Raw genomic sequence first — 16,955 nt, forward strand, 5'->3', positions numbered from 1 at the left:
AAATCTTAAATTAAGAACCTACAGATGACCATGAAACCATTGCCAATTGTTGGGGTAAAACCCATCTGGCTCAGTAATGTCCTTTAGGGAAGGAGATCTGTTGTCCATATTTGGTCTGGCCTACATGTGACTCCAAATCCACAGTAATGTGGTTAACTCTCAACTGCCCTTTGAAATGGCTTAGTAAGCCATTCAGTTCAAGGACAACTAGGGATGGGCAATAAAGGCTGGCCAGCTAGTGATACCCATGTTCTACAAATAAGTTTAAAAAAACTTCTGATCTGGTAATGATATAACCATCTGGAGGGTACGCATTGTTCTCTGTTGCATTTGTTTGAAAACTTGTTTGTTTTGTTGCTGGTTGCTGTCAATTTGCACAATTATCATATTCAGACTTTTCTTCCTCACTGTCTTTGTGTAAGATTGGTATGTTGTGGATGCATCTGAGATGCCTTGTATTGCTTTGCAATGCAGCGCTAAGATCAACGATGTCATATGACCTGGGATGGTTGCAAATTCTAGAGGCCTTTGTTACAATTCAAATATTTGTATTTGTATCTCTGGCCAGTACTCTCTGCCCAATTCTCAGTTTTGATTGTTCTCTGCCTATACACTTGCCATGTATCTCTCTTTCATTCTTCCGTGTTTGAAAAAAATCCAGTGTCTCAGAATGGTTAGAGAATTTATTGTTGGGTGATGCAAGATGTTTGCCTGACAAGTCTTGATACTCCTTTCTCAGATAATGTTTAATGTCTCCTCTTATATTTCTGATGATCTTTGGCACCTAATGTCATTTCTGAGTCAAAGCAATATGCAAAGCTTTCTCATTGCTGTCATCCAGTTTTATTCTTCCTCCTTCAGACAGGTAATCTTGCTGTGTTTGTGTTTCGTTCAGAGATACAGTTCTGCCAGTATTCTTTCCTCCACTTTTGCACAGCATCCAAATGTTTTCAAATGCCCAGTAGTAGCTCATTAAGTTCAAGCAGTGCTCGGTCTGGCATTTAACTTGGTTTTGGAGTGGATGGTACTCTGGTACTGTACAGCACCTAAATTAGCTTTGCTAGGAGTACACCATGAAAAGTTACTTGAATTGAAAAAAAATCACAATTAACCTTGTAGGGTGATGGCATCGCAAATGATTGTGTTTGAACATACACTGAGCTTCTGCAAATGCAATGATTTTGAAACCCAGTACCATTGTAATGCTATAATTGGAATGACTCATTAAAAGATAACAGAAAAGATAAAGCTCCCTAGTTAAACATTTCTGGAAGCAGATATTGTGAAGTCAGTGGGAATTTACAATCCTTTCAGGAATAGCACAATATTGTGTAATGAATGTTCTAAGCCGTGCCTCTACATTCGTGTTTACAGTTGATTATTTGTTTTTATTCAAGGACGTTCTCGCTGTTTAATGGAAGAAGTATACACAGAAGAGGATTGCAAATCTTCATTGAATAACCAATGAAAGGAGCCTGGAAAATACTGTTTCAACTATTTTCTGTGATTTTCCTAACAGTGGAACCATGCAGTGGAACTGAATTCCAAGACACAAGAATTGTTCCTGATAATTCCAATGGTACGGGTCAATACCAGGACAATAATAATGAAGTAGACTGTAAGTTATGTGCTTTCAGTTCAAAATTTATGTTTCCAAATCACTTAATTGTCTGAAATCCTAATGCTCTTAAATAGAACTAACATCGCTCCATAATTTTTTCTGCAATGAAAGGACTTTATACAAATTCTAACTCAGAAATGGTTTGATTGAAAAGTTGATTAATTACATTTCCCTTATTGTTACTGAGGTCTGAGATCTGGCTAGCCAAAAACAATGCTCACAAAATATTTTAAACTGAAAAGAACTGTGGATGCTGTAAATCAGAAACAAAAATAGAAATTGTTTTACAAAATTAAAAGTAGAAGGAGGAAGACCAGGAGAGATTGTTCATAGAGTCAGACGGCATTGTATATCAACTAATAGCATCTGGTAATAGCCCAAACAATGGATATACCATAACACAGCAAGCTACCTCGGCTACAAAGCACATCAAAACCTGAAAGTTTTCTGTTTATTAGAAAAACTATGACTGATCTCTGCCATCTAATAAAACAAGATTATCAATACAGTCCATAGATCTCCCTACAATCAGCCTCAGTAAATTCAATCTCCCCAGTGTGTATCCTGATAACCATTTCCTTTGCCATCCACTTTATATTTTACACAGTTCTTTCAATTTTTTTGGTGGAGAGATTTCACTCTCATTTCAGAATTCTTGTCAATTTTTCACATAAAAATTTAGATGAAGATTTTTTAAAATGTATTTCAATTTAAAACTTATTTTAAATGGGATGATTTCTCAGTACAGTCAAAATATTAGTTTCTGGACACTAAGTTAACTTATTAATATTTTAACTCATTAACATTTTTTCAGAATTCAAATAGTGAGCAATTTGTTGACTGCACCTGACGAAGGGGCAGCACTCGGAAAGTTTGTGTGATTTCAAATAAACCTGGTGGTCTGTAACCTGGTGTTTTCTGACTTCTGACTGTTGTTTTCTTTTGGCAATTCTGATATCATGTTTCTCATGATTGTGCTAGATTGATGACACTTTGATCTCTCTTGGTCAAGGAGAAGTTAGGAAAGACAGAGAGCTGAACCTTACTATACTTCAAAAGTGTCATTTTCATAGAATTTTGTAGTGGGTTTCTCTGTGAGGCTTATTGGATTATGTTGAGTTATTGTCCCAAATTTGATGATGCTGCTCCTTTAACATGGTTGTATGGTCCTTGTTTTTTTTTCAAAATTATTGTACAAGGCAGAGTTGCCAAAATGTCTGGGTTGATTTACTTGAAAAAGCTTTTAAGTTAAAAAAAAAACACTTGTACAATGAAAGGGGAGTGGCCAGTTCTCCCAGCTCTGCTTTCTCTGGTTTGATTTGGTTTGGGTTTTAGCAGTCTGGCTGTTCAGAGCAGTCAGTCAGTTTTGAGGCTGCTGCTCAAAGAAACAGCTACATGGAAGAAGGTGTTCCATGCTGAATCTCTCTGACATCTCTCCTATAAGAACCTGTTTTTACCTTTTTGCCAAGGGGTGTTTATGGGGATTGTTGCAAGTATTTGGAACAGCATCATAAAGTCAGGAAGGCTGTTGGTTTTTTGAATAGATTCAGTTATTCTATATTCTGTTGTCTTTTATTTGTGCTCCATTTGATAATCTTGCAAATAAACGCTGCTTTGTTTAAAATTATATAGCTTGGCCAGCTGGATCACTTTTGGAATATCCACTTCACACCTGCTTGAAACAACTAGCAAAGTTAGGATCCGGCCTAATTTCTTGAAATGTTTTGAGTGGGTCTGGCCTGGTCCATGACAGATTGGGGGCTTATCCTGGATTTGTTTGATAGTTCCGATTTGGGATTAGTGTTGCTGGACTCAAAGGTGGTGGGTGGTAGGTATTAGTGGTTTAAACAGTGCTTGGGATAGCAATGGCTCTTTCAGTCACTAAGAGTTTTTTGGGGGTGAAAGAAGTGACTGTGTGGTCCTTAGAAAAGGTGAATAAAGCTAAATTGCTCAAATTAGCAGATAATCTGGAGTAGGAGCTGCTTCCTTCCATGAGGAAAGGAGAGATAATTACAGCAATAGCTCAGCATTTAAATTTGCTAGAAACACCTTCAGAATCTTTAGAGATGGCTAAAATTCATTTAACAATGAAGCAGCTTGAGTTAGCAGCAAAAGACAAGGAAAGGACAACAGAAATTGAACTGTTTGAATTACAATTAGAAGCAGAGGAAAGAGAAAAAGAATGAATTGCTTTAGCAGAACAAAAAGAAAAAAACAAGATAAAGAGAGAGAAGAGAGAAAAGGAGAGAGCAAAGGAAGGAAGAGGGGGAGTTCAACTTCAGAAATTGACACTTTGACAGGAAAGTCAACTTAAAGGGATGGAGATGGAGATGGTAAGCTTAGTGAGGAAGAGCAGAGGGTTAAAATGGTAAGATCAACAACCGAAATGGCTGATGATTATGAGTTCTTTCATAAATCAAAGTTTGGCTTCCAACATCAGTTTCAATTTATAATGGATAGAAATTGAGGAAAAGAGAAATCCTCACATGCTAAAGAAAAGGTAGATCTTGGAGAAGTTCATAAAGATAACTTAACATTGGATAAAAAGAAAACCCTTGAAGGGGGAAGAGAAGTTAAAAAGCTTTGGCGTTTTCACTGCAATAAAGTAGGCCACATGAAAGCACAGTGTTGGTGGGTTAGGAAAAGCACAGGGAAGCCAGATTTAAGAAAACAGGATAACAGGATAAGCCAGTGAATTTTGTTGGAGTAGGACTGGAAATCACAGTGGAAGCTAGAATGTACAAGGTTGGTTAAGTGCCAGATCTTCTTAAACCTGTGAAAGTAAAGTTTACTTTCATAGGCCAGGAGCAACAGATAAAGACATTACAATATTAAGAGAAACAAGATCCTGTCAACCTTTGATGTTGAATGATTGTTGGGGTAAAACCCATCTGGGTTTCCTCACACTTTCCTCATTCCTGAAGAAGGGCTTATGCCCGAAACGTTGATTCTCCTGTTCCTTGGATGCTGCCTGACCTGCTGCGCTTTTCCAGCAACACATTTTCTGCTAAAACCCATCTGGCTCAATAATGTCCTTTAGGGGAAGAGATATGCTGTCCATATTTGGTCTGGCCTACATGTAATTTCAAATCCTGCCTGAAGAGTGTCTCCCTTGACTTGACTGAGGACTACTCCCCTTAGGCTTTCAGACATGGCCAGTTGATTGAAGTACATGCAGTGTATCTGCTGTGTATGCTGCTGGTATGTGGCATAGGTGTGAGATTGATGTAGCAAAGTGATAAACATGTTCATCCCTTTGACCCATGACTACTAGCTTCCTGACATTGTGTCTGCACCGTGTATTGCACACCTATTAACGTTAGCTGATGAGGAAAAGTGCTAAAAGACAAGGCATGGATGCTAGACACTAAAGAAACAGCCTAGAGATGCATCCAGGTCCAATAAATAAGGTGGGTGATTGTTCTTGCATGTAAAGTGCCCTTGCAGCCACATTCTAATGATAGTCATTTTGCAGCAATAACCCTATGAAGCATTCTGTAGTTGGGTCAGAGTTGTTCCATGTGTGTGTAGAAGTTGGCATGTGTTGGATGCCAGCATCTGGGGATATGGGATTTCATGTCTGGGATTTGTAACATCTTGCTTTTATCTGGTGGGTGGTAGATTAGCAGAATACATATTAATGAGCTGAGATTAAGTAATAATTAGGATGATAATGAGCAATAATCCCCATTAATTGTCCTCTTGGCACTCACTAATGAGAATCTCACCTCACCATCCAGGACCTAGATGGGAAATGCAACTTGTTGCTCCAAGAGAGAAAGTCTTTGCTTGACTTATGCTACAATTCTTCCTAATTTCTCACTATAGCTCTTGGCATTCAGGAAGATTCTGAGCTGAATATTACTGTAGATTAAAGCAGTTCATGGTACAAATCAAACTTTTGCTTTATTGAATGTGAACTCAATCCACTTTCAAAGTGATTGGGAAAAAGATTGAAAGAAAAGATAAATGCCTCAGAGGTACCAATTTCTGGTTCACATCATCTTAGAAACTATTGTTAGGCCATCACAAAAATAAATTTAAGTAACATGAGATATTGTTCATAAAGTTGGTACTTAGAATGATTGTATCTGCAACTGATGCCTTTGAATCCAAGAAAGTACCTGCAATAAATATAAATTAATATGTCACTTGGTTTCCTGTGCATCAAACATCATAATACAAACAGATGCTTTATTTTGCTGAAGGAATGACTGTAGAGACTTCCAGAGTGAACCTCAGCAACATTAGCAGAAAAAGTATTAGATGCACGATTCAAGGTGTTATTGTGTAATTCAGTAGGAAATAATTTTTCTCGATGAATGTGAAAATGATATTTATTGAGAAAATCATGCATGCTCCTCTGAGTCCTTCATTATCAGGTCTCATCTTAGCTGCAGTTCCTGAGAGAGGAACGAAGGTTAGAATCTTCAGGAAGAGCATTGTTAAAGAATAATCATTTCTGATTATACTGTAATGTAACACATCTAGCTCAGGAATGCAAGTCTGCAATGGAAACACAGGTCATTTACATAACAGAAATTTGCAGAATTGAATTCACAGTTGAACTGTGTGGAATGCTCATGGATTTTTTCAATACAGCCCAGAGAGGGTCACCACTCACAGGATACAATGTACCAAAATTAAAATTTATCCCACAAAACATCACTTTGAACAGAAGTTTCATTATGAAATCAGTTAAGAAAGCAGCACACAGCCAGTTGCTTTGTAGAAAATAGTAATTCATCAGGTGTCAAACCAATATAGTTTTCATTGCAACTTCTTTCATTTGAGCACTGTAAACATCTATTACAGCAATTGTCCTCACAAATACACTGTATTTCATGTCCCATACACTTGTTTAGCTCTTGGTGTTTGGTATGTAAACCAGTCAAAATCTTTTATGACATACTCATTAAAAGGAACAATTGTGCCATATATTAACTCCTTCATCCCAGGAATCAGTCAAGTTAACCTCTTCTGAACTGCTTAAAATGTAATAATTTCCTTTCTTAAATAAGGATATAGAAATAATACAATGTACTCCATATGTAATCTCATCAATGCACTGTGTAACTGTGGCAAAACTTCCCTACTGTTGAGTCCATTTCTCTTACAATAACACACAAAAAGTTTTCAACCCTTCAACAGATGGGAAAAGATTTTTCCAATTCACACTATTCAAGTCCCTCATAATTTTGAATCTCTTTCTCACTTCTCCTCTCAGCCTTCTCTTCCCCCAGGAAAACAATTCCAACCATTCCAATCTAAGAAACTTAAGTTCCTCATCCCCAGAAGCATTTTTGTGAATCTTTTCTGCAGTCTCTCTAATTCCATCATATCTTTCCTGAAATGTGACACCCAGAACTGAACATCATATGAGATTTGTTGCTCTATCAAATTTCTATACAAATATCAAATTTAATCTAATATTTTTTGCTTTTGTACTCTATTCCCCTATTAATATTGATTTGGAGATGCCGGTGTTGGACTGGGGTGTACAAAGTTTAAAAATCACACAACACCAGGTTATAGTCCAACAGGTTTAATTGGAAGCACACTAGCTTTCGGAGCTACGCTCCTTCATCTTAATCTTCATCTTCATCATGATCACCTGATGAAGGAGCGTCGCTCCGAAAGCTAGTGTGCTTCCAATTAAACCTATTGAACTATAACCTGGTGTTGTGTGATTTTTAACGTTGTTCCCCTATTAATAAGTGACTTATTAACCACAATCTCATCCTGTCCTGTTCAATAATTTCTGCACATTAACATATCCATTCCAAATCCCTTTGCTTTTCTACCATTCATTTTATATTGTCTATCCACACTCTTCTTACCAAAATGAATCATTCCATAATTATCCATTTTAAATTTTGTCCACCAGTTGTCCATCCATTCCATTATCCTACCTGCATTCCTTTGAAGTTCATATCACTTCCAAATTTTATATCACCTGCACATTTTGAAATTATGCCCAGTACAACAAGCTCTGGATCATTCATAGATATCAGGAGAAGCAAGATCCCGGACACCATTTCTAGAGAACTCCTCTATAAGTATACTTTCAGTCCGGAAAATAAAGCTTCACTGTGTGGCTCTCTGTTCCCTGCTTCTCAGCCAATGTTCCTCTCTCTTTTATTTAATAAAATCAAAATGTTTTTCAGAAATCTATTCTGCAGGACTTTATCAGATAGAACATAGAACAAAGAACAATACAGCACAGAACAGGCCCTTCAGCCCTCGATGTTGCGCCAGCTTGTCTCCCTACACTATCCCAAAAGGCCCGCTGCCTTTCATTTAAAAAGTAACCTCAGGAGGCCAGAATTAAGAACAACCCATCCAATGTTGACCAGCACTCAGGTGACTAGGTTCAGGGTTCTGGAAGATTATATAAAGAGAAAAGATGAGTGTGCAAGTTTTTTCCTGTTATGCTGTTATAGAGGTCATAGAGATGTACAGCATAGAAACAGATCCTTTGGTCCAATTCATGCGTGCCAACCAGATATCCTAAATTAATCTAGTCACACCTTTGCCAGGCCCATATCCCTCTAAACCTTTCCTGTTCATGTACCCATCCAGGTGCCTTTTAAATGTTGTAATTGTACCAGTCTCCACCACTTCCTCTGGCAGCTCATTCCATCCGCACACTACCCTCTGTGTGAAAAAATTGTCCCTTAGTCTCTTACCAAACTGCTGAAGCACATTGATTATTGTAATGTAATGTATTTATAGCAAAAACAAGGTAATTTGCTGATCCTTCACCTTTCATTTCTTTATCACACTGTAAGACCACCTTGTTAATAACCTCCACTACCAACTTTGTGAAATGGGTAAGGCTGTGTCCTTTGAGACACCACCATCAGCCTGCAGCTGCTTAAATCTGCATACTCCCATCTGTTCCTGCAAGCGTCTACATACTTAAGTACATTCACTGGCAATGTAAGCCTGCAGTGAAAATTCTCTGACATTGTGGATGACCTTGCTGCCAACACAACATAATGTTATTAGGAGAAAGTGAGGACTGCAGATGCAGAGCCAGAATTGAAAGGTATGGCACTGGAAAAGCACAGCAGGTCATGCAACATCCAAGTAGCCAAAGAGTCGATGTTTCGGGCACAAGACCTTCTTCAAGAGGAGAGGGGGTTTGAAAGAGAGAGATGGGTTCGGAAGGGAGGGAAGCTAGCAAGATTGGGGAGACGGAGTGAAAGAAAGGGGAAGACAAAGCGAGTGAGGGGGCAGACAGCACCCGAAGGGGGCAGAGAATGCAAGAAAGGGGGCAGAGAGTATGACAGAAGGGGGCAGAGAAATTAAAAATGAAGGGCTTGTGCCCGAAACGTCAATTCTCCTGCTTCTCAGATGATGCTTGACCTGCTGTGGTTTTCCAGCACCACACTTCAACATAATGTGATTGCCTTATTGTGTTGCTGTTTTTTGATTATGTGCACAAGTATTTTGGCATACGTCACTCTTTGCTAGCAATCTCACATCATTGCCATAAATGCCATAGAAAACTAGGAGTAGAATGAGGCATTTTTGTCCCGTTTGTTCTGTTATCCAATCACATCATGTCTGATCAATATGTCAACTTTACTTACCCAACTTTATTCCATATCTCTTAATACCCTAGCATTATATTACACGTATGATGGAATATTACAGTCATTGAGCAAAATGGGCTATTGTGGCATTTGTAATAGAAACAGATAAGAAGTCTAATATCTGGCCTGGGGAAGGGTGTTGGACGCAGCTTTGCCAATGTTGTCTCTGAGGCCTTGGTACTCTTGTCCTCAGAGTTTGAGGAGGTAGCTTCAGGGGAAGCAGTGATGATGGATATGCTAGTGGTATCTCCAAGACAACAGACCAAGAAGATGTCTTGACCTGGGGTTAGATATGGCATGAAATGGATGACATTGACAACAGTGTTACTGTGAGAATGGCAGGGAATGAAGAGTGGCACTTAATCGCTTGGTAGGACACAGATGTCTCGGTATCATTGCAGGAGTGGTCCACGTCCTCTACTGCGAGAGATGGGATTCTCTCCTCATAGAGGCTGAGGAGATGAATGTCACGCTCTCCTTCATCCTCCTTTCAGCTCCATTGAATTGAATTGAATTGAATTGAATTGAATTTATTATCATGTGTACCGAGGCACAGTGAAAAACTTTGTCTTGTAAGCAATACAGGGAGATCACAGAGTAAGCAGCATAGATAAATAAAAAATAGGTAAACAGCAGCAAAAACAAAAACACAGGTACAGGCGAATGTTAAGAGCTTGTGGGTCTATTCAGTATTCTAACCACAGTCGGGTAGAATCTGTTTCGAAACCAGCTGGTGTGTGTGTTCAGGCTTCTATACCTTCTCCCCGATGGTACAGGTTGTAGAAAAACTTTGCCAGGGTGGAATGGATCTTTGAGAATGCTGGTGGCCTTTCCTTGATAGTGGGCCTGGTAGATGGATTCTATAGATGGGAGGCTGGCCTTTGTGATTGTCTGGGCCTAGTTCACCACTTTCTGTAACTGCCTCTGATCTTGAATGGGACACTTGCCATACCAGGTAGTGATACATCCAGACAGAATGCTCTCGATGGTGCACCTATAAAAGTTGGCAAGAATATTCGCCATCATGCCAAATTTCGTTTATTTTTGTAAACTTGTAAAAATGTTAAATTTCTAATAAAAATATCTATAAAAAAAAAGTTGGCAAGAATATTCGCCGTCATGCCAAATTTCCTCAACTGCCTGAGGAAGAAGAGACGTTGTTGGGCCTTTATAACCAGTGCGACCACATGAAGAGTCCAAGAAAGCTTGTTGTGGATGACCACTCCCAGGAGCCTGACATTCTCCACTCGTTCCACCTCTGTGCTGTTAATGTGTAGGGGGGCATGAGTAATATCCTGCCGAAAATTAATAATGAGTTCCTTGGTGTTGCTGGCATTGAGAGCTAGGTTGTTCTCAGTGCACCATTTTTCCAGGTCATCCACCTCCCGTCTGTAGTCTCTTTCGTCACCATCTGAGATTTGACTGACTATGGTGATGTTAGCAGCGAACTTGTAAACGGTCTTGTAAATTTGGTCTTGCTTCTCCTGACATGAGGAAAAGGGAGGGATTAAGTGACCTCCATATGGCAGTGCTGCTGTTCCTCGCACTATTGAGACCCCTTCAACCAGAGTGGCAACTTTGGACTTGGCTGCTAAGATCTGATTGGCATGGTCAGCGCTTCAAGTAGTGTGTGCCCCTTCAGGTCCCTGTCAGAGAAGCAAACAGCCATCTTCCCCTGAACAATAGGTTCAGATTCTGTTCTTGACCAAGCAGGGCAGCTTTGGAATGTCAATGATTGTCCAGGTGCACCGAGGTCTTTCAAATATGGTGCAGCAGACATCTGATAAGTGGTGAGTTCCCTGTATGGTGTGTAATAGCATGGGACAAGAATCTAATTTGAAGGATGGGGTAGGATTGGGGTAGACAGCAAGTTTGGTAAAATACAGTGCAAAATCTGTCTGGGCCTCACAGCAAGCTTCCTTCCAAAAAACTCAACACGACTGGCTCTTAGCCAAACAAAGTTAGATCAGCCCCGATTTTCGTCAAAGAAAAAATCAAATAGCTGTTGTCTTTTGAGAGAGAACCTTTTCCCATCAAACGTTCTGTGAAAAAGTGTTTTCTCTCTAGCTCTAATCTGAAGATTTTGGGCAGGATTTTCCCTTTGAGAAGTGTAGGAAAATGGAGAAAAGGCAAATAATCTGGTGGGCTGGCACAAAGATAACCATCCGCTTTCCATTACATTAGCAATTAATTTCAGGGTAGATTAAATTAGATTAGATTACTTACAGTGTGGAAACAGGCCCTTTGGCCCAACAAGTCCACACTGACTCTCTGAAGAGCAACCCACCCAGACCCATTCCCCTACATTTACCCCTTCACCTAACACTACAGGCAATTTAGCACGGCCAATTCACCTAACCTGCACATCTTTGAACTGTGGGAGGAAACCAGAGCACCTGGAGGAAACCCATGCAGACACGGGGAGAATGTGTAAACTCCACACAGACAGTTGCCCGAGGCAGGAAATGAACCCGGGTCTCTGGTGCTGTGAGGCAGCAGTGCTAGCCACTGTGCCACGTGCCACCGTGCCACCCATTGGAATTCCATTGTTAATCTTTCCAACTCACCACCAATTTATAAGGTTAAAATGGTTAAATAATGACCACTTAAAGGCCTGGACCTGTCACTGACCCGATAAACCTTCTCAACTAAGTGAGAGAAAATAGCAGCCTTACCAATTGGGAAAATGGGGCAACCTGCCTGTCAGGACAGGATGTAGGCCTCAACCCCTTCCCCTGCCTCCAACTGGTCTCATATCTCTCTCACTTAGCCCACAAACCCTCCCCAAAACACTTACTGAGACTGCAGCACTGTCACTCATCCAGTAATCCGGCTTTCCATGCTTTACTGCTGCACTAAGTGACTGTTCCCTCAAATTAACCAGTAACCTCAGATAGAGTGCGATATCTCCATTTGAAAAGTCACCTCATTTACACTTGATCTCTGCTTGCTGGTGGGGCGAGGGGATGTCTCAGACAGAAAGGTACTTATCCGACACTTAGACTGAAAAAAGGAAAATCTTCCATAATGTGCCTTTGTTCTGAATACATCCACCAGAAGAAATAGTTTCTAGGTACTGACTGTATTCAATCCATTAATCATTTGGAACAGGACAGTCAGATCAGCATTCTAAATTCAACAGAGTACCATTCAAGCTTTTGCAACCTGCTTTTGTAATTTAAATCTTTGATAATCCTTTGAAAGCCAATATGTTTTTCCTGAGGTTTGAGGTTCCGGACCCGATACAGGACTCCAGATGGTGTCTGATCAAAGCTCACTCTAAGCCATCATTTCCTCCTCTGGTATCCCACATTAATCACTTTTGGCAAATTATAGAAATTCATTTCACTTGGAAAATTCTTATTACAGTCTCTTTGTAAAGCTACTCAACTGAATATGTCTTTGGCTGCTGCTTCCAGATATCCATATCTAAACTATTCACATACATTTTAAAAGGTAATTAGAAATGTACTGAAATGTTGGCCTTTATCCCAAAGCCAGTGGTGTATGCAAGTGAGAACACGATACTTCCTCTTTCAGTGTGCTTTCTGTCCTCTGAATGAGATAGAGTGCTTGCTCTTTCTATTACTGCCTCGCATATTAATGTCTTTTGACATTTAATGAATGCACTGCTGTTGAAAAGTGAATGTTTCATCCATTCCATGCTATCCTAAAGACTTTGCAATCTGATTTCAATAAAAATGTTGACTCCTTCTACTCCATTTACAAATTCTCCATCAATGCACACTTTAGTGGACTTTAAAGCTGGATCCATGAATCATGAGCCTAGTAATCTTAGTGAGTGGATCATTTCATAATTACGGTGGTGCATAACCATGTCATTGCAGCTGTTCCTGGCTGGCTAATGAATGCCAAGAAGTGTCATGGGTACAGATATTTTCTAATCAACCTGTTCAGAGATGCTATTACTCAGTTCTCATAGAATCACTACAGTGTGGAAAGAGGCCATTCAGCGCATTGGGTCTGCACTGACCCTCTGAAGAGCATCCTAACCAGACATAGGCATTCCCCTTCCCCCCCCACCCCAAACCTATCCCTGCAATCCCACATTTTCCATAGCTAATCCACCTAACCTGCACATCCCTGGTCACTACATTGTCATTTTCAGCATGGTCAGTACACTTAATCTGCACACCTTTGGACTGTGGAAGGAAACCAGAGCACCCAGAGGAAATCAATGCAGACACAGGGAGAATGTGCAAACTCCACATGGCCAGTCACTCGAGGCTGGAATTGAGCCTGTGCCCATAGCATTGAGACAACAGTGCTAACCACTGTGCCAGCCCAATAAATCCTCTTACCCTGACTGGGAGTTGAACCCAGGCGGCGACGATGTTCGTGGCATATGAGTACTGAAGATATGTGTCATCAACGTCAATAATAAATACTGAAATAAAGTTATGAATTTTAATTATAGACAGTGAAGATAAGTTGGTAGTGTTAGTTATTACAATGAAGGTAAGAACAAAGAACAAAGAAAGTTACAGCAAAAGGACAAGTCTTTTGACCCTCCAAGCCTGTGCTGATCCAGATCCTCTATCTAAACCTGTCACCTATTTTCTAAGGATCTGTTTCCCTCTGCTTCCTGCCCATTCATTATCTGTCTAGATAAATCTTAAATGACAGTATACTGCCTGCCTCTACCATCTTTGCTGGCAAAGCATTCCAGGTAACCACCACTCTCTGCTAAAGAACTTTCCACGCATATCTCCCTTAAACTTTTCCCCTTATCAATAAAATAAAACAACGAACTGTCGATGCTGGAAATCTGAAACCGAAACTAAAAATGCTGGTGAAACGCTGCAGGTCTGGTGGCATTTGTGGGGAGAGAAACAGAATGAATATTACAAATTGAGTGATTCTTCTTCAGAACTCAAAGGAACAGGAAATTGATTATTTTGTTGCGGTAGATCAAAGGGGAGGGGAAGTGGATGTAAAAGATAGTAACAGTTTGATTTAGCAAAAGAGAAAGACAATGGTAGTAAAGGGTATGAAAGACTATTGTTGAAAGGAAAAAAAAATCTGCTATACTGAGAGTAAAGGCAACAAGATACAAACAGACCATGGCCAGGGTGGGGTGGACAGCAGGTGGTTGTAATCAAAATTGAGAACAGTCAAAGGAACATGACCTCTGTCTTCCAGACAACACCCCTCTCCAACTCAGGCTGTGTCTTGTTAGTGTCTCATTGGCTTTACTCTCAGAAGAGGAGACCCATTTCTCCTTTTCACGCTTATCATTTACATCCATTTTATATCTCTATCACTCCTTTACCACCATTTGCATTCCCTTTGCCTTTTAGTTTTGGTACTCTCACCATCTCTTTCATTCACTCCTCCTCCCCGTCATCAACATCATCAGAACAATCATTTTCCAGTCTCTTTCAGTTCTGAAGAATAACTTGATATATAACATTCACTCTGTTTCTCTCTCCACAGATGCTGCCAGACCTGTTGAGTTTGTTCAGCATTTTCTGATAATTAATGAGTTGTTGTGTTCATCCTTGTTGTTTTAGATTATTAACATTTTCATTTTTTGAAAAGGCTTTTCATATGAAAAATGTGACTTTGAGGCTGGTTTCTGTAACTGGTCTATCGATCAGGCATCACCGGCCAGATGGACCAGAATGAATGGCGACAGTGGCATTGGACCGGAGATTGACCACAGGGGAAATCGATCAGGTATGGAAGTATAAATATTTGCCTCTAACTTGATAGTAAATTGCATTAAAACTGGTTTAAGTATAAAAAGAGTTACACTGTGACAATTATTCACAAGGACTAAGAGTTTGATACATTTATGCTCGTTATTTTTTATAAGTGTTCATAAGTTCACAGAAGAAAATCTAGTCTATGATTGTATTTTTAAACATAATTGTGTATTTAAGTTCTGCTTTTGAGGAATTCATGATACACAGGCAGAAAGCTGGAAGAACACAGCAGGCCAGGCTGGTTTGGACTAGTGGAATGGGAAATGGAGGTGGTGTGGTGGAGAGCTAACTGGATGATGGGGGGAGGAAAAGCACCTTGTTCAAAATAGGTGGACATCTGGGATGCTCGCGAGGGGAATGTCTCCTTGTCCGAGCAGATGCGACAGAGGCTCATTCACCCCAAATGCAATAAAGACAGAGTCCCCCTTGTCCTCATTTACCACTCTACCAGTCTCCACATCCAACACATCATTGTTAAACACTTTCGCCAACTCCAACTAGACCCCACCATGAAGAACATCTTCCCCTCCACACCCCTCTGCATCTTCTGCTAGGACCATTACTTTTGACCGTCCTTGGTTTGAGCCACTCTCCCCACCAACACCCCCCCAACCCCACCCCCAAACCCCCAGGTACTTTTCCCTGCAACCAAGAAAGGTCCAAAACCCACCAGTACACCACACCCCTCACCACCATCCAGAGCCCCAAACAGTCCTTCCAGGTGAAAGTGAGGACTGCAGATGCTGGAGATTAGCGTCAAGATTAGAGTGGTGCTGGAAATGCACAGCATCCAAGGAGCAGGAAAATTGACGTTTCAGGCAGGAGCCCTTCATTAGGATTCCTGATGAAGGGCTCCTGCCCAAAACGTCAATTTCCCAGTATTTCCAGGTGAGACAGAGGTTTACCTGCCTCACTTCCAACCTAGTTTACTGCATCATGTGCTCCCAATGTGGTCTTCTTTATATCGGGGAGACCGAACGTAAACTTAGGGAACGGCTTACCGAGCATTTCAGCAAGGCCTGCAGGGGCCGACCAGACCTCCCAGACACTGCCCATTTTAATTACCCCCAACCACGTCCTTTCCAACATGACTAGCCTTGGCCTCCTCCAAAAGGTACCACAGCGCCTATTGGAGGAACAACACCTTATCTTCCGTCTGGGCAGCCTACAGCCCAGAAGACTCAACATTGAATTTTCCAATTTCAGATAACCTCCCTCCCTATCTCCTGACTCCCTTCCCAGCCCCTCCCCCTTCCTTCCACTGCTCCCTGCCACCAACTGGATTCATCCCTCCCATTGACCAACCAGGTTGTACCCTCTACCAGTCTTCACCTACCCTCACTTCACCACCCTGCCCCTGCCACTCCCTTTATCTGCAGCTCCCCCGACACCCAGCCCCAGTCCTGAAGAAGGGTTACACCTGAAACGTTGACTTCTCCATCTCCTGATGCTGCCTGGCTTGCTGTGTTCTTCCAACCTCCTGCCTGGCTACGTTGGATACCAGCATCTGCAGTTTTTTTTTGTCTCTAACCAAGTTTGAGGGATTAATACCACAGATCTATTCCTGTTTATTTAACCAATATATTAACGTTTGTTCTTTGCTGAATTGTTTGGCTTGAAGTTTATTTTCAGAATTAGCTTGCATAAAACCCAAAGCCCTGGAAATTGCTACAGCTTATTTTGAGGTTTGTGGAATTTTCCCTTAGAATAAGACAGACTTAAGGCCTTATATTCTGGTTATTAATCTTTCTAAACCAAAGGTTCATGCACTAATTGGAATCATAAAACATATTGGTTAATAGCATTAGAAAGATCTGTGTTGGTACTATAGTCATCTCTTTCTAAATAAGTTCTGATAATACCAAATGGAACACAAAAGCGCAGGCCGAGAGATTTGTTGCTACCAGACCCATTTCTCAGGGACAAAGCTATCTACCTTTCCTAGGTGCATGCTCATTAACCTGTTTGTTGTCTCCAGGATACTCGAAGGCAAGATTAGGGTAT

General features: G+C 40.6%; 1 protein-coding gene across 7 annotated transcripts in view; it reads left to right on the plus strand.

Annotated features, from left to right (window-relative positions):
* Positions 1-1,386: 1,386 nt before the first annotated feature.
* The window catches only part of malrd1 (MAM and LDL receptor class A domain containing 1), a 408,484-nt gene continuing 392,915 nt past the window's right edge, over positions 1,387-16,955 (plus strand). For 4 of the 7 annotated variants that reach the window (XM_043690416.1, XM_043690424.1, XM_043690417.1 and 1 more), the window contains exons 1-2: positions 1,387-1,618; positions 14,785-14,922. In XM_043690416.1, the coding sequence (XP_043546351.1) occupies positions 1,465-1,618; positions 14,785-14,922 (292 nt within the window). In that variant the 5' untranslated portion in view covers positions 1,387-1,464. The remainder of the gene's footprint in view (positions 1,619-14,784; positions 14,923-16,955) is intronic. The other 3 variants (XM_043690419.1, XM_043690422.1, XM_043690421.1) reach the window with 3 other exon arrangements.

The sequence above is a fragment of the Chiloscyllium plagiosum genome, chromosome 5 (assembly GCF_004010195.1).
Source record: "Chiloscyllium plagiosum isolate BGI_BamShark_2017 chromosome 5, ASM401019v2, whole genome shotgun sequence".
Lineage (NCBI taxonomy): Eukaryota > Metazoa > Chordata > Chondrichthyes > Orectolobiformes > Hemiscylliidae > Chiloscyllium > Chiloscyllium plagiosum.